General features: G+C 42.6%; 1 protein-coding gene across 3 annotated transcripts in view; it reads left to right on the forward strand.

Moving 5' to 3' along the window:
- The window catches only part of VPS53 (VPS53 subunit of GARP complex), a 91,391-nt gene that overhangs the window by 3,326 nt on the left and 62,426 nt on the right, over positions 1-25,639 (forward strand). For all 3 annotated transcript variants that reach the window (XR_003996878.1, XR_003996879.1, XM_030536220.1), the window contains exons 2-7: positions 1,660-1,740; positions 2,937-2,986; positions 3,672-3,738; positions 18,681-18,767; positions 19,060-19,175; positions 20,424-20,543. Coding sequence is in view for 1 of the 3 variants with exons in the window: in XM_030536220.1 (XP_030392080.1) it covers positions 1,660-1,740; positions 2,937-2,986; positions 3,672-3,738; positions 18,681-18,767; positions 19,060-19,175; positions 20,424-20,543 (521 nt within the window). In the remaining 2 variants the exon portion in view is untranslated. The remainder of the gene's footprint in view (positions 1-1,659; positions 1,741-2,936; positions 2,987-3,671; positions 3,739-18,680; positions 18,768-19,059; positions 19,176-20,423; positions 20,544-25,639) is intronic.

Here is a 25,639-nt window from a genome sequence, read left to right on the forward strand (position 1 = left end):
TGCTATACTTTTTTCATAAATATTCTCTTAGTTTTATGTGGTGCCTTTCCGTCACCTCTCCACCTGGTTGTCCTTTAGTACCTTGCTGGTCAAGTGCTTAGGGGCACTCAGTTCAATTTCACTGGTCTTTTCGCTTGTGCCCCTGCAGTTTTGCCAAACTCTACACTCGGCTTACAGACCTATTAGCTTTTCTCTTCAAATGCTCAGTCAAATACACTTAGCTGTGTCAGCTCAGTTACCTGCCCAACCACAATCCTCTCCCCACATCCTGAATCTGATGGATGTGTTTAAATCTCCTGGAATCCATGACTCTCCTTACAGCCATTGCCAACTTTCATCTTTCGTAAGAACTATGGGTACTGTCACCGCTTGTCCTCTAGAAACAGCAGACGATAGCAAGACACAAACAGTTAGTAGTCAAACTGCAGTTGCCAGCTAGAGTAGGAGTCTGAGACAAACTGAGTTTTGTTTATTTTTTTGGCCAGGCTATTAGCTATCATAATTGATCTGCAACTGTTGCCCAGTAGAAGATCAGGGAGTTGGGCCACCTGGCTTCTGCTTCTGATTTTTGCTGCTGATTTGCTGTGTGATATTGGAGAAAATAATTTAATCTCCCTGTGCCTCAGTTTCTAGAGTTCCCCAAGTTCCTGAGCTGAAAGGTGGACAGATATCATATTAATAGTAGTGCTGCCCTCTAAGTTACAATCCTTTCAGAAACAATAGATTTTTCCCTCTTGAAAAAAGCATATCAAATTTAGATACTCTGTGTGCTAAAATAGCAAAAAGTTTGAATTGAAAGTTTTGTGTAGGATTTTCTTTTGCCTGATGCAGCTGCCTATCACCAACTTGGAATGACTAGAATAACACACATGAGTGATGTGATTTACTGCACTTCTAGGACGTGGTTTAGACTGGGGAAGGAGGGATTGATGGCTGCATGGCACAGAACAAACATAGTAACTGGGAAGGTAATACATCATATTTTAGTTTTTGATGGAGGAAAAATAATTTAACAACCTTACTTGGATCATTTGAGCACCTCCTGAAGACTGATTAGAAAGAGTTGCTGCTCTTTTCTCCTTTTCTAGGATAACTAGATCATTTAACATATTTACCCTCTCTCTCTCTTTTCCATGTTTTCATGGTGAAATCTAGGTCTCTAGGGATCTGGTTTGACCATATTCTTAATTCATCATGTTTTATATTACAAGTTTGTGAAAGAAAAAGTCTCCATCTCTCACCAGATGGCCCTACCCAAGAGAAGGACGTGGTCTCAGCGTGAGCTTTTAATTTCCAGGCCATGATGAAAACATCAACATGGTTTTAGATACATAATTAATAGTTTCTGACTCTTGGGAATTTGTAGCACATGATTGATTGTGCTGGTATTGAATCTTGGGATGTGCATATGTATTACATCTGTGTTTACCCAGTCTGATGACTGCAGGGATTTTAGTAGCACAAAGACCTACAGGGGTGTAGTCACAAAAGCTATTTATTCTCCATTGAATTGAGGCCTGACTGCTCTCCATGCAGACCTGTCAGGGCCATGCTGTTAAACATAATCCCATGTCTGTGTTTTAGTTATTAAAATAACAGATACTGTTTAAGTTACAGATGATCAAGCTGATATTTTGTGTTTCTTTTCCCCCTCTCTAGGTGTTTCCCAGCCAAGATCCACTGGACAGGGCAGACTTCAATGCTGTGGAGTATATTAATACTCTCTTTCCAACTGAGCAAGTGAGTCAAGTGCTTGAGGTTCTGCTGTCCTAAGAGCCATAGGGTAACCTTAATGGTGACTCAATGTGCAAATCCCCCTTCATGTCCGTAGAAAGGTTTAAAAATAGACCCAGGGCTTCTTTTTAAAGAGCAGCAAAATTAGGATTTTCAGTTGCAATTACTACTTAAACTCAGACCTAGTGAAGTAGAATGACAGTCTCCCAATGTGCTAGCTGCAGTTTCGATATAATGAAAGTTCCGTTTTGGTCTCTAGAAAGAAACAGTTTCACTATGCAAAGGTTTGTTTGTTTTTGCAGTTGAATTTCAGATCCTGCTGGATCAATATACTGGGAGGCCCCAGGGATTCTAGCCACACCAGGGATGTTTTGAATGTGAAGTGTCAAAGTCCAGTCACAATCAGACTAGATTTTAAAACCATTGTTTCCTTTCAGGGATAAGGAATGGAGATCTAGTGGGGTCGAATCCTTCCCTAGTTCAACCCGTGAACTAGGCTTGGCTTGGGGTTGCAAGGTCTGTTAAGATGAGGAGGGCCTTTGGGTGAGCTCCTGAAAACTTGCTGGAACTTCCTAGATTCTGCTGCGTTTGGGTTGACTGCGGAAGCAGAGCAGGCAGTAGGATTTTTCCTTTTAGGAGCTTCTGTTCAACTTGTTCTGCTTGATCTGCTCACACCCAGATACCAGTCAGGCATTCTTCATTGGCGGGTATCCGTGGATCTCAGGCATTCGGGGCCCATTGCATTCCTCTGGGGATTGCTGAAGTTCAAAGTACTGTAAGGTTGAACCCTAACATACTTTGATCCTATTGGCTTTTTGACTGCGTTATCCACTAGAGGTCACCATCACCATTCCCTTTAACTGCTTCCTCTGAGGGAGGATTTGTAAAATCACAAAGAGAAATTGTAGTTGTACTCAGCTTGTTTATGCATGTGCAGGGGCGAGTTGAAAAGTAATTGTAGTCTGTAGATCTGGCTTCTGTTCCAAGATCTGTCACTGACCTCTACGTGACCGTGAACAAGTCACCAAACTACTTGGTGCCTCAGTTTCCCTATCTAAAAAAGGGAAATTATACTACTGAACCACTTTTGTAAAGTGGTATGAAAGAAAATGCCAAGTATTCAAAGGGAAGTTTAATTCAGTGATTTGCATGTATGTAGCGAAAAAACATTTTTCTTTTGAAAAATTGTTTTTATCTTGCAGTCTTTGGCAAACATTGATGAAGTTGTGAACAAAATCAGACTGAAAATAAGGTAAGTAGCATTCTGTTTCCTTTCATTGTCATATAGGAGAGAGCTGGCCATATGATCATTAGATTTTTCATCCAACTCTTTCCTGTAGTGTGTACTACTCAAATAACATCGCTCTAATGCAGTGTTTCTCAGTCTCGCGAAAGACAATTGGACACTGAAAATTCTGTTACAATTCTAAAGCAAAAAAACACAACTCCCAGAATAACTTTGGTGGCCAAAACCACGTATGTTGGTGAGATCAAACGTCGTAGCTATAGTAATAGTTGTAATGCATAAGCTTTATTGTCATTCTTACGTTTGCTATAAAGATAAGAATAAAAAATATAAGGGAGTATTGAAGTTTTTTTTACATTGAAGAAAGGATTGTCTACCTGAAAGCACTGCTCTAGTACAGGAGAACCAGAAAGGGAAACTGCCCAGTCTGATAACATCGGCCAACTGGAGTGAAATGCAAAAAGTGAATTAGATTTAAAAAATAATTTTAATATTTTGCCAATATTCAGTGTTGTTGCTAATATTCAGGAGAATATGAGGTATTTATAAAAATGTTGGTTTTATGCTGTCAGCACCATTTAAAAACAAACCAACCCATGTACAATTTTTTCTTTCTGTGCACTGGTTTTCACAAATGATCTGTGCCATGTATGCAATGGGTTATGTTGACGTTGTCTGCTTTTCCCCAAAGGAGGCTGGATGACAATATTCGAACAGTAGTGAGAGGACAGACAAACGTGGGACAGGATGGCAGACAGGTACTTGTGTCTTATATCACAAAAAATCCCAAGTCTCTCTTCTCCCTCTGCTAAATAGAAAAACAGCTATGTCATGCAGAAGTTTCAAAGACTCATGGACTTTAAGGTCAAAAGGGACCATCGTGGTCATTAATTTGACCTCCTGCACATTAAAGGCCACAGAATCTCATGCACCCACTCCTGGAATAGACCCTTAACCTCTGCCTGAATTACTGAAGTCCTCAAATCAGGGTTTAAAGACTTCAAGTTACAGAGAATCCACCACTGACGCCTGTTTAAACCTGCAAGTGACCCGTGCCCTATGCTGCAGAGGAAGATGGAAACCCCCCCAGGGTCTCTGCCAATCTGAGCCGGGGGGAAATTCTTTCCCGATCCCAAATATGGTGATCAGTTAGACACTGAGCATGTGGGCAAGACCTGGGAAAAGATTCTCTGTAGTAATTCAGAGCCCTCCGCATCCAGTGTCCCATCATAATGATGCTACAAACATCTTGCACACACATATGTAACACTGTATATACCATGGAGAATGAATACACTAAGTCATATTGGAGAGTCACTTACAGGGACAGCTGTTATTACTCATCTTCTAATCAGTCTGTGGAAGGAGGCAAGACAGAAACTGAGTTTAATGAAATCAAAACAGAAACATGATGCCTGCAGCCGAGTCAGTCTCTGAAGTTGATTCCAGAGGTGTAGGAATAAAGCAGATAAAAACAGGCCCACTGTTCAGTGGGAGTGGATCACTCAGGGGATTGGTACTTTTAACTTGGTCATTGGTTGGAATGTCCTAGGTCATTACTGTGTGACTGAGTGGCCCCCATGAAATGAGATGGCAGGTTTCAGTTTATTCCCTGTTTGACAAGTGTCCATACCCCAATACCCAGAACTTAACAGCAAGACCAAGGATATATTGGCCATGAAGACTGAACTACCTTCTTACCTGTAGATGCAGCAAAGAATCCTGTGGCACCTTATAGACTAACAGATGTTTTGGAGCATGAGCTTTTGTGGGTGAATACCCACTTCCTCAGATGCACTGCTGTATTCACCCACGAAAGCTCATGCTCCAAAACGTCTGTTAGTCTATAAGGTGCCACAGGATTCTTTGCTGCTTTTACAGATCCAGACTAACACGGCTACCCCTCTGATACTTACCTGTAGATGTGATTCATCGTTGAGGCAGCTAGCACTGTTGCTGCATGTCTTGTAGCTATTTTATGGGTAAACAGGGAGCTTCCATATCAATCCAGCACCTTCCATGAGTATTACATTTAGTATTAAGAAGAGGAAACAATGTTTAAGTAGTAGTACCAGGAGACGGGACTGCTTTTCCCCACTAGTAAGACCCTTTGGGTGTATTTTTCAGTTTTTCCTGAAGTACAGTTTGTGTGGGTTTGCTTCTTTCCTTCTGGAGCCCACAGTGACAGACTCTGTTGAAAGCCTCAATCTGAAGTGCACCTGCTTGCAAAAATCTACCACGATGAAAGAATAACTGTTAAGCAAATAAAAGCACTTGAGCCCATGTGCCAAGTGATGAAAGATGAGCTGTTCTGCATGGAAAGGACACAGACCACCATTAAAACATGTTCAGTTCACCACTCCCAATAGACTGATCTTGTAGTTTATAGTCACAAATAAAAGAACCTGCACAAGTAGGTCTTATGAAGTGTGGACTGAGCCCAGAGCTAGGAGCCAAGGATTTCTTGAGTTCTCATCCTGTTTCCGCTGCTGATTCTTGCTGTGGTTTGAGTAAATTATTTAACCTCTCTTTTCCTCAGTATTAATGTCTGAAAAATGGGGGTTGTTTACCTATCCCAGGAGGACTGTTTAACAGTGGTATGGTTCCCTGAGCACTAAATATTACTGAGTCTGGGACACATTTGGCAGATATCATGGTGGAAACTGGAGACTATTCCTAGAATAAGAGAAAATGTGAAAGGCAGCCTGGGTCAGGAGTGAAGTAGGGGGCCAGCAGAGTGGTCAGGAGAAGGGTGTCAGAAGAAATGAGGTCAGAACTACACATGGAAGGGGAGTTGTTGAGGCTAAGGAGAAGTCATGCAGCAGTTAAGAGAAGAGGATTGAAAGATGCTCAGGGTGACAAAAGTGGGGCAGATGGTTTTGGCAGCAGCTTCTTAGACAGACTGAAGGGTGGAGGGATGACTGGGAGAACACAGAGCAGAGGAGGAGAGTGTAGTCAAGTGGGAAAATGATAAGAGCATTGCCTGGGTTTTGGCAGGTCCAGGGGATGAATTTGACGAGGGGGACAAAATAAAAGAAGCTGTTCCTACATGGTGACAAAAGGCCACAGCTCAGCAGTGTGTGTCAGTGCTGAGGAAATGCTTGCTGTGGAATCCTCTGTAGAGAAACCTCTTGCAAGAACCGCTGGACAGAACTTGAGGAGCCTGCTTGGGATTACTAGGGGAAATGATGACTTGCTGAATGAGTTTCCTAGGCTGTTGACGGGTGTGCACTGTGCAGGTCCAGCATCCTCCATGTAAAGCTCTGGCTTATATGTCTCACATCCTTGAACTCCTTAGAGAGTCACTGTGCCATGCTGAAACAGTGCAGGCCTTAGCCAGTACCCTGTGCAGTAGCACTGGAGGGGTAAATATGTTTGTGAAGCCCCTAGTTAGTTTGCTTGTTAGGGGACTTACTAAAATTCCGTCAGAATAAAACCACAGAATATTTACGTCTATGGGCATATTTATGCAGAGCCCCTTTGAAGTGGCTTAGTGCAGTATTTAGTCATGAGCGTTTCCATGTTAAATCACTTTACTGCTGTTCAAGGTAATAGCGCTTTATTTTGCTGAACATAACCAGAGTGTGCCTTGTTAAAGGCAAATGTTCTTCTAGCAGTGCAACTAAGCCTTTAATACTTTCAAAGAATTTGAAATATTGACACCAATAAATTGTTAAAGCAACAGAGTCCTGTGGCACCTTATAGACTAACAGACAAATTGTTGAAAGCTTTATTCTCTCTCAAGGATCCGTGTGTATTTTAAAGGATGCGTTCTTTCCTCTGTGCCTGTACAACATACATGTATATATGTGTGAACACATGTTTTGTACATGGATTGCTGGAACAAAGCTATGTCAATATTGGGAAGGGCAGGCCTAGAAGTATAAAGCTTGCAGGAATGTCAGGAATTCCAGGCCTCAGACATTAGTAGGTCAAAGGGTTCTGCAGTCGAGCAGGTCAGATTACAGAGACAGAGAAAGTTATGAATAGCAGTTTAGTTAGAGATGGAATTTTGCATTCATCTCCCCAGAACCCAGACAGAAAGGAAACACAGAAGAAATAATTGCTATTCCTGTCCATGCCGTAGTTCATTCTTTCTCACTAGCTCTGGATGCAGGCGAATGGAGAGAGAGGCCCTTTCAGATAATGGCCTTGTTAATAGTTTGGGAGGGGGTGAAAACCTTGATCTTTAGCACCGGCTGTCTGCCCTTTTGCTGAAGGGAGCTTTGTTTCACTCATGCGTGTTCCGGGAAATATGGATGCTCAGAAATGTTAAGTTGTTTTAGGGCAAGAGGCCCAGCTTTTCCCTTTTGGATGGAACAGAGGAAGAGCTTAATTTTCCAAAGTATGGTAAGAATTTGTTTCTAAGTACCAACAAGTGAGGCGCATCTAAGAAAAACAGAAGCTCAGCTGTGGAGAGAATCAGTGCTGTAGTAAAGAGAGTAAGGGCTTGTCTACATCAGAAAGTTGCAGCGCTGGTGAGGGAGTTACAGCGCTGCAACTTTGAAGGTGTACACATCTGCAGGGCACCACCAGCGCTGCAACTCCCTGTTTGCAGCGCTGGCCGTACTCCCGTTTTCTCTCGGGTGTAGAGGATCCAGCGCTGGTGATCCAGCGCTGGTAATCCAATGTAGACAGTTACCAGCGCTTTTCTTGACCTCCGTGGAAGGAGGAAGCCTCTGGTAATCAAGCTGGTTTCCTTTCCCGGTTTGCTCTCTCGGTCCCGGAGCCACCCAGCAAACCGCAGGGAAGGAGACCTGCTTGCTCGGGGTTCCGGGACCGAGAGAGCAAACCGGGAAAGGAGACCAGCTTCGCCGCGGTTTGCTCTCGCGTTCCCGGAGCCAGCCAGCAAACCGCAGGGAAGGAGACCTGCTTGCTCGGGGTTCCGGGACCGAGAGAGCAAACCGGGAACGCCGCGGTTTGCTCTCTCGGTCCCGGAGCCACCCAGCAAACCGCAGAGAAGGAGACCTGCTTGCTCGGGGTTCCGGGACCGAGAGAGCAAACCGGGAAAGGAAACCAGCTTCGCCGCGGTTTGCTCTCTCGGTCCCGGAACCCCGAGCAAGCAGGTCTCCTTCCCTGCGGTTTGCTGGCTGGCTCCGGGACCGAGAGAGCAAACCGCGGCGTTCCCGGTTTGCTCTCTCGGTCCCGGAACCCCGAGCAAGCAGGTCTCCTTCCCTGCGGTTTGCTGGCTGGCTCCGGGACCGAGAGAGCAAACCGCGGCGTTCCCGGTTTGCTCTCTCGGTCCCGGAACCCCGAGCAAGCAGGTCTCCTTCCCTGCGGTTTGCTGGCTGGCTCCGGGACCGAGAGAGCAAACCGCGGCGTTCCCGGTTTGCTCTCTCGGTCCCGGAACCCCGAGCAAGCAGGTCTCCTTCCCTGCGGTTTGCTGGCTGGCTCCGGGACCGAGAGAGCAAACCGCGGCGAAGCTGGTCTCCTTTCCCGGTTTGCTCTCTCGTCCCGGAACCCCCCTTGAAGCCGCCCAACAGCGCTGCAGTGTGGCCACATCTAACACCACTTGCAGCGCTGGTTGCTGTAAGTGTGGCCACTCTGCAGCGCTGGCCCTATACAGCTGTACTAATACAGCTGTAACAACCAGCGCTGCAAAATTTTAGATGTAGACATGGCCTAAGACTTTTTACAAAACTAGCAGCATGCTTCAGGAGTAAAAGCTATGCCAGCCAGGAAGTCCTATTTATCCCCTTTTGTCTGGATCCTAGATTCTATATGTCATCTGAATTCTCCAACAATTATATTTTTCCTGGCAGATATTTCCCTGCCTGGTGATTCTGGGTGTCTTCTCATTCCTTATCACCCTGTTTTGGTCCATTTTGTCTTTTGGATTTTGCTGGAAGTTGATGCATGTGTAGAAATGGCAGCTACTATGTAACCTTTTTACTTGCTAATCTAGCTCTTTTCTGCTGTGCCTTCCCCTCTCTACTCCCAGAGACTACGCCATAGCAAACTGTTCTGTGCTGCTTATCTAGAGGAGAACTTTCCCTTCACCCATGTGTTGTTTTTTAATTTAAAGTGTGTGGCAGATGCTGTAACCAAGGGACAACAATCTACTCTAGTGGAGGCGAGCTTGGTTTGTGCATATTGGTGGAGGGATGTATAAATCGGTCAAAAACTTGCTTCATTCTTGGAGTGCGGGTTCTTCTGCGTACGTGTTTGGAGAGAGCATTTCATATTTTGTGAGTTTACCCAGTCTGTAATGTTAATGATTCGGTTGACACAGGTGTGTCTGAGCACAAGATAGAGAGCCAGGAAGTCATGAGTTCTAATCCCATCTCTGACGTTGTTGCTTTTTTTCTTCTCCAGTGGTGGTGTCACACTCTTGAGTCTGATGGTGTGCTTACACTCTGCATTTGACTCCGTTCTGAGTGTGGGACCTTTTAAATAAACATAAGAATTCAATAAGTAACATTTTAAAATACAATTCTCTTTATGGCAAGACTCGGTCTCATAGATTTTAAGGTCAGAAGGGACCATCATGATCACTAGTCTGACCTCCTGTCTGAGAGCATGACAAGTCTGACCCAAATAAAAACTGTTATTGCATTTGGACAGTCTTTTGCAAAGTGCTTTGCTTACCAAAGAGGAACTTGGCTGGCAGCGAGTTTGCAATTCACTCATCGTGTCTGGTATTTTGAAACCAAACATTAAAAACAGCCAGGACAAGAACAATTAAACCTCAGATACCATGTCCTGGTTGTAATGATTTCATAGCAGCTGAGATGGCCATTGTGAGTTCATTACACAGCATGCTGGGGGGGAGGGGGGGACCTTTAAAGAAGCCACTCCCATCTCTTAACCATATAACAACACATAGGTGACCAGAAGAAGCTGTTCACATCTGTCGGGTCCACGTGGAGGTAGACAAGTTTCATATTTTCAGCCAGGTATTGTAACATGGGTCCTGATGCTGCCGGGATAGAGTAACTGATGATTTCTTGGGCATGGAGGATGCAGGGTGGCTTGTAGAATTGAGGGTAAATCACTGTTTTTTATAAACACCCTGGAAAGGCTTTGACCTTCTTCCCAAAGAAATATAATCCCCAGATGCTTAGACAACATGAAAGGTTTTGTTTGAGCCAACAAAAACCAGGAAGAGGTGCCAAGCTGAGCTGGCTCCCTTCCCTGAAGGAGGCAGTTCACTATGGTGTGAGTTATTTACGTGTGGGTGGGAGCAGGCAGAATTGTGGATACAGAAGTTTATTCTACCCTCTGTTTTTATTAAGGGGATCGACATGTACATTGCAGGAGGGGGGAAGAATATTCAGAAATGACACCCTTGTCTTTGAGTTTCCCATCTCTCTTCTGCATAACTTGGCTGCTGAATGAGGGAACAGAAGTCTGGAGCCTTTTGTTTGTAGGTGGCTGGTTCAAATCCTTTCTATTCCAGCAAGAGGGGCCATTTAAAGAGCCGAGCACAAGCAAAGTGGGGGTGCTCTTTTTACCTGCCAACTGCATCTTCCCCTTCTGTCCAGGAGGGGGGAGCACAATGTTGCTTTTGAGACCAGGCTAGCATTTGGTTTTGCTCATCAGCTGGTGGAAAAGAGAGAGTCTGAGGAAGGTATGGTATGTACAGTGGCTCAGATTTTCTCACTAGGCCCGCAGAAAGCACAGTTGTTCTCGATTGTGGGTCTTCACCTACAGCAGCAGGATGCACTCCCTGTGGAACATCAGGCCTTGAGAGAGAGTCAGAGACAGGGCCAGGAAGTATGGAGTTCTAATCCCAGGTCCAGCGCTAACAGCCTCTGTGCTAGAAACAGGTCACTTAACCACTCAGTCCCAGTTTCCCCTTCTGTAGTATGGGGATAATACTACTGTGCTTCACAGGGCCCCTGCACACATCAGTGAGTGTTTGTCAAGTAGATGAAAAATGCTGAATTTTACTGCCTTTTAAACGACGTGCCCAAAATGTTTTATATTACCCAAAGGAAAAAAAAAAAGTAGCAAGATGGTTAAAAATAAGTGCTTGAATTTAAAATTAAAATGAATCAAATGTAGCACCAAAGGAACCACTTAAACAGCTTTACAGTCTGGAATGCTCCATTTTCTCCATATAGTATAACATTTCCCAGTTCAAAGCCGTCTGCTTTCTTGAAATTTTGCCCTAGAATTTACTCCAAATGCAAAGGCCTTTAAATAGTCTGGCTCATTTGGCTTCCCCTTCCTTGTGTGATATTTTTGTGACATCTGTAAGCAATACCGTGAACTTCAAAAATTAACTTGCTAATGACCTCTTTATGCGGGGGGGGGGGGGGGGGGGGGGGGGACAACAGCTGTGGTTGGAACATTCCATGCAGGGTGTAACAAAACTTTCCTTAGGAGTCCCAGACATCAACTATTTCTAATGCCTTGGGAGAGGCTGGGAATGCAGAAGCTGCTGTGGGTCAGTTGTAACAATATGTAGTTCAGGCTGTGCCTGTATTTTGTTGAGAGCCAGTGCTATGGATCCCCCTTACTCCCCCTTTAGGGTTTTTTCAGATCTGACATGGGAAAGGCGCTTACACTGCCCTTGCTAGAAAGCTAAGGTCCAGTTACTGCACACTTTCATATCTGCCCCAGGTTATGATATGGGCAGTTCCCATAGATTTTCCACTACGCATTTAACATGTTGTCAGTACATTTCTAATTTGCTGCCGGTTAGTCCTGTTTATTACCGAAGCTTCTAAATATGTGAGCTATAATTTGTCTGACGATCACTGACTTCTTTGTAATGTTCTTCTGGCCTGAGCCGCTTCGCTCATTCCCTCAAACTCCCTTTCTGTAATGTATCCTCTGTATTAACTTAACTCTTTTGTTCCATCTCTGCAGCCAGAACATTTGCAAGCCTGAGGTATTAAAGGACAAACAACTTGAAATCTAGTCCATTTCAAAATTACTTAGAATTAGTTTCACATCCAACCCCCTCTGCCACTGTTTGTGGCTTTACTATTGAATTTCTCTATTTAAATTTTTTCCCCCAAAACTTCCTGACTTTCAATCATTTCCTTGTGTCCCTTGCTGTTCGTGAAACTGATGAAACAGGTTGTCTTTTATAGGGGAAAAAAATCTTTCCCTCCCAGTCTTTTGTTATAATGATCATAGGTTTTACTGTTACAACAGCAGATGAACATTTTTAGATGGATGTATGAATTTGTTTTTAAGTTGCTAGTGTCCCTTTAAGAAAAACAAAATATGATTTGACCTAGAGGATTTCCTAGCTTAATGGAACCCAGTCTAATTGGCTTCTAGGTCCCAGTGCAATATAAACGTTGAATAATAAGAAAAAAGAAGTGCGCATGTTCTGGACAGGGAACAATCTTGCCTTTTTCTGGTGGGTGAAGATACTAGTTTGGTAACTCAATTGGCTTTGACTGGCTCCCCGCTCTGTTTTTTTTGACTCATAATATTGGTAATATGTTTTCCTTAACCATAGGAGTGCAGGAAAAAAAGATGGCAGCTGCTGGTGCTAATAAGAATGCAAGTAAATTGCTGTCTAGCTTGCACCCAGCTCAGCGGTGAACACTTTTATTAGCCGTCTGGTACTTTCATAAACAATGCTGCATATAAAGATAAATGTGTAGCACCTTTGCCACTGGGGTAAGGTTAGCGATGCCTTCTCTTCTCAAGCCATGTGCACAGTGTAGTGGCTTGGTATGTTTAAACCTGTGAAAGGAGGAAGATGGATTCATCTAGTGTAGAGAAATACCCACAGCTCTCTTGGGTTTGGCAAGGTCTTAGACTGACCTGCATTGGAACTTGCCCTCATTCAGCTATTTCAGTGGAGATCATGGAGGTCTTTACAGAATCGATGCAGGGAGGAAGGGAGTTGCATATGGAGATTGAGCAGAGGAAGTGAGAAGTGAAAATGATGCAGGTGCCACTAAGCCCTCTTGCAGCCTAAGCACAGGGAGGGAGACTGGAAGGTGAGGATAAGACCCCAATCTGGCAAAACACTTCAGCCCATCTGTAATTGAAAGCATGTGAGTAACCCACTGAAGACCATTTTTCATAGGCTAATTGTGCCCTCAGTCTCGCATGCTGCCACCTAGCCATTGTCCAATGCTTGTTCCCTCTTGCCTTAAGCTCTGGTCTAGCAAAACACTGAAGTGCATGAATAGTTGCTTTGAATCAGTGAGACAGCTCATATGCTTAAAGTCACAAATATGCCTAAGTGCTGGGCTTTGGATAGGGTGATCAGATAGCAACTGTGAAAAATCAGGACAGGGGGTGAGGGGTAATAGGCTCCTATATAAGAAAAAGTCCCCAAAAATTGGACTGGCCCTTTAAAAACAGGACATCTGCTCACCCCAGCTTTGGACAACAATTGCCAGGCAGGTAAACAGCTAAATTGTGTGTGCAGCTAGGCTAGGCAACAACATGCTCAGGTTACTGTCACGTCATCCTCTCTCCCTCCCAGTGCCCACCCATTTATTTGTTTCACTCACGTGTTGTCTTGTGTTTAAGAAAAGATTGTCAGCATTTTGGGGTAGAGCCCATCTCTTTACTTAATGTTTTGTGCAATGCCAAGCACAGTGTGGCTGCGATTCATGATAAGGGCCTCTAGGTGCTACCAGTATAACAGGTTAGCTGAAACAAGCAGGCTTTGAAGAGCCCTGTAAAATCATCAGCCTGTTTGCAAAAAGTGTTTAAGCCTAACATTTTAAATAATTTGTAGGCTTTTTTGGTCACAATCACTTTAATATCTCCCATGCCTCTTAGATAGAAAACTCTTCTGTCATGAACCATTCAACAGTCTTGTCTCCTATTTTTCTCCACAGAAACTTCTATCCTGATTAGCAGGCAAAGGCTAATTAATATTCAGGATTTTTGTGTGGAGTGTGTGTGTGGGGGAAGGGGAGAATGCAGATTTAGGGAATGTCTTAAACTCTATGTATAAGTTTTAAAAAAAAAAAAAAATCCACACCGCATGTTTCTTAAAACTCAGGCCTTGTGATTAAAGTCACACAGAGTTCTTAAGCTTTTGTAGCCAATGAATAATAAACAGGAGTCAAGCTGCCAAAATAAATCAAACTTAAGATTCATTTAGGGTCATTTCTCTAGCAAGTTATGGCAGTTGGATGGTCTCTTCCAAGCCGTAGGAACACAGTAAGCCTTTCTAGTCTAAAACATGCTTATTGAAAAGGGTTTTAGGCAAATGGCATGCCAAGAAGAAATACTGTTATTTATTATCCTTTTGGACATTGGCCATTAAAACTGGCATCTGCAGCTACACAAGGAGGTCAAGCATAACTTTTGCCATCTGCTGTGTAGCCAAGTTCAGGGGAGAAGCAAGTCGAAGCGTGACCTTTTCTTGTGCTCCTATATCATAAGTGGGTAAATGCAGTTTGCCACCATCCTGTAGCTCTGTGGTTCTCAACCAAGGGTACACCAACCCAGAGGGATAAGCGGAAATCTTTCAGGAGGTACATTAACTCATCTGTATATTTGCTTAGTTTTACAATAGGCTACATAAAAAGCACTAGTGAAGTCAGTGCAAACTAAAATGTAATACAATGACTTGTTTATGCTGCTCTATATACTATATTATACGGTAACGTAACATGCATATATGCACTGTATTAGACATGCATGCATTTTATGTCATTTACTGATGCATGCAAGCGTGTTATGAGGTTGACGTTGTCATGGTGTGTATGTGGTTGTGATGTAAAAATGGATAGGTTTTTAAAACGAGGAGCTGGAAGCAGCAGTAGTGGTGACAGTGAAATTATAATTCACAGCCTCCCAGAATGACAAGGCTCACAAGTGAAAAATAGGCTCAAATATCACACTGAAATGTAAGTTCAATATTTATGCCCCAATTGATTTATTTTTCACTATATGGTAAAAATGAAAGTAAGCTATTTTTCTGTAATAGCGTGCTGTAATGTACTTGTGTTTTTATGTCTGATTTTTGAAAGCAAGTAGTTTTTAAGTGAGGTGAAACTTGGGGGTATGCAAGAGAGCTACTGCTGTAGCTGTCCAGGGTGTAGCTTGGGTCGTGTTTTGTGCTGGCAAACTTCATTCCCAGATGGACCCAAGCCCGAAATAAGTTACAAAGCAAGATCATGCTGGTGCTGTTTGCCTGATGCCAACTGCATGAAAAGTCCACTCCAACAGTGAAAATGTTGACAACAAGCAGGAGTTTGAAGCTTGGTTTTTACTATGCGGTGCCACTTTCCCCCCATGGGGAAACATTTATTCCGGCCATTTTATTTACATGCCTATGGCTGAAGATCCGTCAGCATTTCCATTTATAAATCCCTATTTTCAGGGTTTGTAATGCAGCTGTACAATCATAGGCCTCAACCTGAGAGTGGATTTATCTTACAAAATCTGAAAAGCATTATTTTGGTCAGTTTTTGGACGTACACAGTGTGCAAACCAAACATGCTGTGATTGATCTAATGTGATTTGGTGGGAACAACTGAAATGCTGAGTTATCTAATGGGCTTTACAGGCACGTAATTGACAAGGACAGGGGTGTTTACAGGCTAACTAGGCAAATTCGATGCATACGATTGTAGTTCAAATACTCAGGGAGGTACAGGCCATGTTGGAGTGGAGATCAGATTTGTTGAATCTGGAGGAGTAATGGAGATCACTGAGTGCAAGAGATAAGGGCAGCTCTCTGGAGCATAGAGGATGGAACAAAATGAGGCATGCATGGAATTGTGTGTGGGAGGTGGAGACAAAAGGTGCAGTTAGAGGAACAGGAGCAGCGTGGAGGGGGGTAAAGACTCAACACTTACGAATTCTAAAAAAAATTAGATCAACAAGAGAGAATCACAGCTTGTCTACACAGGGACTTTACCCATACCATTATACAGGTATAGTTATACTGGTAAAACTCCTTGTGTGAAGACTGTTAGTCTGGAATAGTGTCAACATGGGGGTGTTATAGCAGTAGATTTACAGTGGCATATTTGGACTGGTATAGTTGCGCTGGCCATTTTCCCCAAGACAAGCGCTCATCCACAACACGTTTCCTCAGTGGCTCATGATACGTCTACACAGGAAAAAAAATCCCTCGGCAGTAACAAGCCTGAGCCTGGGTCAAGTGACTTGGGCTTGCAGGGCTGGAGCTGCAGAGCTAAATATAGCAGTGTAGATGCTCCAGCTGGCGCCTGGGCTTGAAAGAACTATTGTTCCAGAATGAGAAACCAAATTCAGTTATTAAAATGTTAAACAGAAAAATGTCAGTCGTGCTTAGAGTCCAGCTCTCCAGCCAGACTGAGCCATGGTATTACCCCTGTAATAGAGCAGCAGGAAGGCTGAGCACTTTTACAGATAGGTATTCAGATAAGATCGTGCCCCGATGGAGGGCTGGAATTGAAAGCCAAGTGACCCATATGTGCGGTTTTACATTCCTTCATTCCATAACTTTTGAGTTTTACATTTAGGTTTATTTTCATCTTTTTTTGCTAGCACTTCTTTGAAGGAAGAGCTGATGCTTGCAGGCCTTTGGCAGTAGTGTGATTTGTGGAGGAAGGGAATTGAAGTGAGGCGGGTGTGAAAATAGGAATGATTTGAATGAAATTGTTGTAAATGAGCCCTTCAGGTCTGCAGATGATAGTGGAATTGCAGACAGCAAATAAGTACAACCGCCATCAGATGTGAAAAGAACTGAATAACTTATGCCAACAAATGATGGATGCACTTCATTATAGAACAACGCACAATGCTTTGAAAGCAAAGAATTGGTCATCCAGCCCAGTGGTCAGGAAAAGATTTGGGAGAGATGCCATTGAAACCAGCTGCTCAGTATACAGTAGCAGCAAAGAAACCTGGGGCAAGTTTCCCCACTGGTGTGAATCAATGTGTATGCTGGCTGAGGATCTTGTCCTCAGGTGACTACTTTTGCATAAGACACATGTACAGATGTGTTTAAAACATGAATTAAAGAGCTCAGTAGGGCCTGATCCTGCTCTGTCAAATAGTCTGTTGGTTTCAGGGGTGTATGAATTGGCCCTTACTGAATACACACTTTACAAAGTTACCGTATCATGGGGGATATGGCTGGAAGCTGAAGTTTTACAGCCGATTTACAAATGTCTGCAAACAGTTTTGTAGTTGAAGTGCTGTCACGCCCTTAACTGTTGCAGTGATACAGACAAGAATGCTGTCCTCTCTCCAAGAGAGATGCTAATGTGTGAGCTTGACTGAGTCTTATTCTTACCCTGCAAAGAAGCTGTTGCTGTGTCTGCCTCTGCTCACATTTCCCACTGTGGAAATCTCAGAGAAACATGGAAGGAAGGAAAGGAAAAATTTCTTGCCTTTCTCTCTTATTTGCAGCATGTTAAATATTTCACCACACATTTTTAACTTGAAACAATGGTCAAAGTGTAATGACCTTCCCTATGTAATATTACCGTGCAGATCCTGGGAAAGTTCTGTAAGACACTAGGCACTATGTGAGTTTAGATTAGGAGGTGGTTGTAACCCTGGTTCAGCATCTAAGCGGCTTTGTAAAAATAAAACAGGGTTTGTTCCTTTTTTTTTTTTAATTTAAAACTTATGGGCACTCCTGGGTTTTTATGCTGGCTGCTTCTTTCCTTTTGCTGTCAGAGCTCAAGCTTTATTGTTGTTAAAAAAACCAGGAACCACTCTACAGGTTGCTATGCATCCTCCTGTCTGTCAATATCGCACCGTGTTACTTACAAAAACAGAACCGGAACTTGGAAGTGAGAGAGCCTCAATGTGCTTGATGTATTCTTAATAGGTTCCCTATGTTGCTGTATGCCTCTTTCTGGGCTACACAGATCTCTGTCTCCCTGAGGGCTGCACTCCTTTTGCTGTTTCTGTGTTATAGCGCCCTGTGGCATGATTTTGGTGCATTGGACCAAGGGGAATTTCTTTGTTTTATTTATTATTTGTGTGACAGTGTTAACTAGAGCCCGGAACCAAGATCTCCCCATTGTGGTAGGGGCGGTAGGTACACCTGGGAAGAGGCAGTGTTGCTCCGAAGAGCAAAACATTCTATTTAAACGAGTTATAAGGGATGGAAGAATTTTAAATTTAAAGATTATTATCCTCATTTTATAGATGGGGAACTGAGTCACAGAAACACTGAGGTGAAAGTCTGTGGCAAAGCCAGGAATTAAACGCAGATTTCCTGAGGCCTAGGCCAGTGTTTTAACCACAAAGCCTCCTTCCCCCTTCATTTAGAAGACTTATTCATTTAGCAAACACGTCAAGTTCAGTTCCTCTGTCCCCTAGGTAACACACTCGATACTTTTTCCATTGATGGCACCTCTTTCATTATCACACTTTTTTTGGTAAGGTAGATATTTTCTTCTCCTGATCCACTGTAAATATGTGGATCAGTTGAGGTTTTAAGTGTCTTTCCAGTTTCACTAGATGGGTGGAAAATATTCTGGTTTTCTTAAATATCATGACTTTCCGGTTGTAATCTGTAGAAACAAACTCGTAGAGCTCTTAACTCAGGCACTTAGAGTCCCATTATAAAATTCACATTGAGCCATCGATCACGGGGAATAAAATCCTATCAATTTATTTTAAAAAGGTCTTGGGAAATATTCCTTGTCTCAGGTCTTTCTAGTCAATCTTGGGACAATACAATTGTATATTGGCCTTTGATATACGGATTGAATGTTGTGTAGTAAAAATGCTACAAAATTTGCACTAGGGAGCAACTGCATAGTTCCTTTGATGATGGAAACTGAGTATGAATCTTTTCCTTCTCTCTCAGGCTCTTGAGGAGGCCCAAAAAGCCATTCAGCAACTCTTTGGTAAGATTAAAGATATCAAAGACAAGGCGGAAAAATCAGAGCAAATGGTGAGTGGAAGTTTCTTCCTGGCCTTTAAAGTGAGCGGGAGATCTTTTGTTCTCAGCATTTGTCATTTGTCCATCCTAATGGTCGCATATTGGTAACACATGCTATTGAGAGTTCACTCTGGCTCTAGTTCTACATGCTGTATGTAGGTTGTGAACCCTTGTCCCTATGTTAATATGGCTGTAGAAGCCAGCATGGTTCAGTTCCAGAGAGGACAGGGCCCGTCACATCCTCTCCTTACAATTTGCTGTAGTGGCTTGGATGTTTAATCAGTCTCTTGTTTTTAATCCCTAGGTTAAAGAAATCACACGAGATATCAAGCAACTAGATCATGCCAAGCGGCATCTGACCACCTCCATCACTACGCTCAATCACCTGCACATGCTGGCAGGGGGTGTGGATTCACTTGAGTAAGTCACAGGAACTTTCAATGGTGCTTTTATAAATATGGGACTTTGCAGCTGTATTCTGGAGTACTGGGCAGCATTCTAAATGGTTCTTTATTAGCCGATTCTTCTTCCAGGGAATGCGTGCTCACAGAATTAGCACCGGCTATTATAAATTCTGTTGTCAGGTCTTTTCTGCATGTACCTGGTAGGTCCTGCAATCCCTGTCCCATATGAGTAGGACCTTGAACTCTTGAGTCGTGTCACTGATAATCAGAATTAGAGGACCATAGTTGCTATGTTGGTGAATAATGTTGTTCCATTCAGTTGGATGTCCTAATTCTGAGTGTGGCCTTTACAAATTAGAACATCCTTGGAGTGATATTTGAGATTAGTGAAATGTATCTCTTTCTTCAGTTGTTTGCATTTCTAAAGTGCCCACCACTACTGTGTGCGGGTGCTGTTACATAAATTGCGAAGTACGTTTAATGACCCTTCAAGAGAAGGGAACCCAACTCTTCCCTTCTGCCTGCATTTTGAAACTACGCTTTATCTGTAGTAGTCTCTAGTTGGTTTGCTTGAGGATCACACTGCCAGGACAATCCACAGATTTTACTTGTTGATGAAATGAGTTTTGCAAGCAACTGGAAAGTTGCAAGACAAGGGCTAGGCCTGGTTTGCGTGGTAGTGAATTACCCAACTGAGAGCCCTCTGCAGAGAACCTCATATTTCTAGGCACTTATAGTTTAAACCCAGCCTTCCCAGCTGTACAGAGCCTAAAAAAGAATGCAGAAAAAGAAATAATTCAATTTGACTTTTCCGTCAGTTGCTCATGAAAGACATTAACAATAGAGTCAAGGCCAACAGCTTTTCATTATAATTCTCTTCCCTATGAAGCTGTAACTCATACTCTTCTGGGATGAGAAATAGCTTGATTTGGGTCAATATGGCAAAATAACATTTACTGCCTTCAAACCCATACTGTGAAGTTGATGCATTCAGTAGTTTACATGTTCTTTGCCAAGAGTTACTTTTGATGTCTGTGTTTTTGAAGCACTATTAGATGTATGCTGTCTCCGTTTATTTTAGCATCAGTTAAAACAACTTCTACTGCTGCAATGGAATGTTAATGAAGATTTGTATATTTTAGACAAATAAATTTCAGTATGTGTGGCTGTGACCCAGAGCAGGATGAGGTAATCTATGGAATTGCCACCCAAGATCTGCCCTTAACATTGAGCCTGGTATTATAATCTCTGATTTCCTCTTCAGGGCTATGACCAGGCGGAGACAGTATGGGGAAGTTGCCAATCTCCTGCAAGGTGTTGTGAATGTGTTAGAGCACTTCAACAAATATATGGGGATTCCGCAGATACGACAGCTTTCTGAAAGGTAAAATGATCAGTCTTTGTTCACTTCACATGCCTGCAGGGAAAGGAAGTTAGAAAATGCATTGCACAGGGTAACTTCTCCAGGAATGTAAAGGCAGGATACATTATTTACAATTTATATCCAGCCAAATGGATAGTTTAAAATTGGATCAACTGGTTCATCTCTTTAACAGGCCATTTTATTCATAACAATGATTAAGATGTATTCACAAATGACCTGGGCTTCCCATTGCCTGGCTTTTAATAGGCACAGTAATTAATTTATTATTAGTGAACATTGTTTTATGAGACCTCGTATGAATCAGTATTTGTAATAAACTCAGAGCTGATCTTTTCCACCACTTTCTTAGCCTCATTACTTTGGCCCAGAAGCATAACACAAAGTAAAAGATATGTACACTTAAAACAAAATAATGTTCGGGGTCCGTTTCTGCCCTGGCTTCCACCTGACTTCAGTGGAGTTGCACAGAGCTTAAGTCAGGGCAGAACTTTTCCTCATAGTGTTGAGTCTGGAGCTTCATGTGTGTCCGATTCTCATTGGTTCATGCAGCTAGAGTCGTCGCTTTATTTTCCCAAAAATAACCAGACAAGGCTATTCTCAGTCCACTGAGTTTTGTATGGTTTCCACCTGAAATTGGCCTCACTTGGCTTTGACCTCAGCAGTGCTAGTGCCATTGAGGTTTGCAGCCACCACCCCACCCAGGAAAAAAATAAATGGACAAAACATGCCTGGTTCTGCTATGAAACTTTTTCATCCAGCTTGGTCATGGTGCTGTTTTTCTGGATTTGATTTAACAACAAAATCCAAACCAGTGAGCTGAGCCTGTGGTCTTTCTCTGCAGTGGTGCATGGGATACTCAGCCTTGATCTCTGGTTCTGGTCTCTTCTTGAATTAGCAGTGTGTCCTATCACCCAGTACCATCCTCTTCTGGCTGATTAAGGGTCAGTGTCGAGTGACCCCCCCCAAGCCTTTCTGGGGTGGGATGGCTTCAGTTGGGAATTTGAGAATGGGGCTGAGAAAACGTTTAGGAGACAGTGTGTTTTACCATCCCCTCACTCCTTGGTGCTTAAAATGAACAACACTGTGTACTTGAGATGGTTCTAAAGGCAGATCCAAAGAATCAAATTCAATGTGTGCTGCTAGCATTCATGCAGGGGTTGGCCTGACCATGTTTTCATAGTAATGTGAACTCATAGTCTTTGCTTTAGCCTAATGTTTGCTTTTTGCGTGCATGTGACAGCCATTCTCAGATATCAAAGAGGGGGCTTGGTATAGGAGAAGGGCTTGGTGGAGCTCTGCAGATGCAGCGTTTAGAGTGGCTTTCGATGGCATCCTTCCTAGGGAAAGCAGCTAGCAGTCCAAGGCAGTATAGGATTGCAGGCAATATTGATGTCATTGCTTTGGTGTGTCTGAACGCTGAACACATACAGGCAGAATCTGACAGCTCCTCTGTACTGCCCTGACCCTTTTTCCAGGAAACCCAGTGGGGATGCATGTGTTGCACCCCAGTACTGCTCCCTTCAGAGTCTGCAGCGAGGCCTGGGAATAACAGGCACATGCACTGATTTGACAAAGCATTTAAATGCAGGCTTAACTTCAAGCACTTGCTTAAGCTTCATCATAATCAGTGAGTTTTAAGCAAATTCTTAAATGCTTTACTGAATCATGGCCACGGTCCATGTACGTGCTGTACTCCAGGAATAGGAAGTGTGCCCTTCTTCTTCTAGATTACTGCTCCTCCGCACAGTACCAATCCGCTCTGAGTGGGGAGCTGTGGGTGAGACTGTTGCTGACCATTACACAGCCACATCTTAATGCTGCTTTTGCATCTAATATATGTAACTGCTTATGCAGTGTGCCAGAATTTGGCCCATGGTTCCTTTTCTGATGTGCAGCCATTTATTTTACAGTGGCTTGGACTGTAGAGTGAAAACTCTTTATAATGCTGGTAAAAGACACAGTGGTATCAAGTCCTACCACAAAATATGGTGGGGGCCGGGAAGAAAATCTTTTCCTGTTTTACTGCCTCTCTAAGATAAGGCTATTAGAAATGTAGGGAAAGTCTCTTCTTACTATTTTTAAGATGCTCTTTGTGGGATTTTCCTTTCTCTGTTTAGACAGTTGCAGACGCACCATCTGGTAAAGGTAGAAGTGGTTGTATGCGGGGTGAAAGAAGAGCTACACCCAACATGTTGCTGTGATCTCATTAGTACTTGACAGGCAGCAAATTACTGTGAAATGATTTATTATTCTGTAGTATCTGACTGAGTTTGATTACACGTGTCCATATTCCAGCATAATTTGGATTTTGCATTTCTTTTCTCTTTCTTTCTTGGAAGTGTTTTAATGATTAATGTAACATTGAAGATGATTTTCTAAGCTTTAACACTATTTTCATCCTTTCAAGTTATTGTTTTTAGTGTATCCATTCATTTGTTCTTTGGATTAATAGTCGATGCAACCCAAAGTGAGTTGAGGGGTCTTGCATGTTTGTGAAATCAAGCAATGCCTCTTAAAAGTAGAGTTGGATGAAGAACGACAACAACAATAATCATTTTGAATATTTTATTTGTTAAATTGCTACATGACTATTTGACTAGTTCTCTTGTTCAGAGTGAATGAGATGAAGCCAAATGTGAAAACTTGGGAAAGAAAAGGGACAGCTGAACACTACTGGGTGGATTTTCGCAAGTCATATGGTTTTAATTTAAGTTCTTGCTGCTTGATGTTGCCAGACTTAATTGTATGTCATTTAACTGTTGTATTTCTGCAGTTGTTTGTAAGTAACTCACCAGGTGCTTATAAGAGGTTTGGGTAGATCCTCTTCTATTCAGATTCTTGTACCAATAGTTTATATGGATCTATTGAGCATCAGATTTTGCATTCATATTCAGCTGATAGTTTTTTCCAGCCATGTTTCTTAAAACAACTACTTATGGTGTATTAAAAGATGCTGATTACAGTAAACAGAGATACTGTTATCTCTCATTTCTGCTCTGCTTTCTATCTGTGGAGGGAGGATATAATTAGTGGTGAGAAACCCACCCATGAAAATGGTTTAAAAAGATTTGCAGATAGTGAGGGGAAAAAGCCTGGAAAATATTTAGAAGAGACATAATTATAAGTCTACCACAGAAGAACAGGCTAGTTCAGCCTCTTTTTATCTCAGCAGGCTGCCAGGCGTAGTCTAATATTTCTGGTAGCTTTGGCAAAAGGAATTGTGATTTCTAGCAATTTACTGTTATTTGAAACTTAGTAAAGTTATTTAAAAAAAAAATAGAGGGGTAGGAGAGAATCAAAGCCTTTGCTAATACCCATGTAGCTAGAGGTTGAAGGCATGTACGAGCAGCCACAGCGAAATGCCCAGTCCGGGCTATTTAGGTTCAAGGTGGCTGCTTTGCGGCCGTCCCAGCACTTGCTGGGAATCAGGTAAAGGGATGTTGTCAGCATAAAATTAGCATTAAAAAACGTCCAAAACTGAGTTAAACTAGCAACATCTGGAATGGCTAAAACTGCTGAAATTTTTAACTTCTGATTTATTTTTCACCATCGATGCTATTGGTTTCATCTTTGCATTTCAGCCTGGGCACTGAAATGAGACAAGGCCGTAGTTTTACAAACGCTTAAACGTGTGCTATGTTTTACATGTGCAAATAGGCCTGGGACTGCTAACACGAGTGAAGTCCCTCAGATGTGTAAATGTAGCTGGACTGAGGCCTCACTCACTGCACTTCCTGTTGCCCTGTAATAATATTTTGAGTTTGTGACAATGAGGGGAATGTTTAATAAAGTATCAGAAAATCACACCTGTCATCCTCGACTTCTTTTAAAAAGAGATTTCTGTTTGTGTTAGCTTTAGTTAAAACCCATTTTAAAGCTTTGATTCAGCAAGAAACATGCATGACTTTTAGCATGTGAGCACTCCCCTTGCAGTCACTGGGACTACTCGCTTGCTTAAAGTTAAGCACATCCTTAAGTACTTTTCTGAATTAGTGCCTAAAACACCAAATTCCAAAATTGGGTCTATAACTACTTGACAGGTCCTCTTTAATTCGTTCAGCTTTTTAGAAGCCAGCAGTTCCCCTATTCTGAGGTTCCTTGTACTTTGTATTTCAGCTTGAGTCAAATGCTGATATTACTGTATCCTGTCAAATTTAAGGAAATGGGAATTACAGCAAACATGTTCATATAAAGTCTCTTATTCACGACTCCAGACATGTTTTGAGCCCAGAAGCTTGTTTGTTTGTTAGTCCATTAAAAGATGCTGCTTTCTCAATCCACTTTTTTTTTCCCTTGATGATCAAGAGGTCTGATCCTACAGTCTTTCCTCACGTGAGTTACTCATCTGACTTAAGCAGGATTACACCCATGAGTAAGGGCTGATGGAGTGGGCTTCTCTGTTGCTACAATTTCCCCCCATAGTTTTATTATATTAATATTCTTTTCATATCTGGACTAGAGCTAGTTGGAAACGTTCCGACCAAACAGAGTCAGGCAGCCCTGGGGAGCTGGCCTAGGAGTCTGAAAGCCTTGGGGTCTACAGTGCAGCATGGGAGTGTCTGCCAGCCTGGGCAACCACTGACTGACATTGATGTGAATCTTGTCAATTTCAGTAAGCTGCAGGTGGGATTCTGAGGAGCATATTTTGTTTCAGAAACACCTTGTATTGGTGTTTCCAAACGGATTCCCTCCGTGTGTGCCCCCCCAATTTCCAGTTCTCAGGAAATTTCAAAATTTGGTGCAAGCCAGAAATCCCAAATTTCAGCCAGCTCCTAGCTTGACCACAAAATAGAAGTATGAATGTAGATCTGAACCTGGAGTATTGTATAAACTTTCAAATAGTAGCAATGGACAGAAAAGAATGTAAGTGAGAATTGCATTCAACGTTGCAGGTGGAGAGCTTTTTGAAGGAAGATCCATCTAAATAAATAAATCAGGGAAAAGCAGATCATATTGTGAGAGCAGTAGCTAAATATATACATACAAATAGAAAATCTCACCATAATTTTTACTGATATGGATTTTTCTGCATTTCGGCACCTAAGTGAAAATGACAGTTAAAGAATCCCGCTTTGTTATTGTCACTTCTTGTAACA

Source organism: Gopherus evgoodei, chromosome 17 (genome assembly GCF_007399415.2).
Source record: "Gopherus evgoodei ecotype Sinaloan lineage chromosome 17, rGopEvg1_v1.p, whole genome shotgun sequence".
Lineage (NCBI taxonomy): Eukaryota > Metazoa > Chordata > Testudines > Testudinidae > Gopherus > Gopherus evgoodei.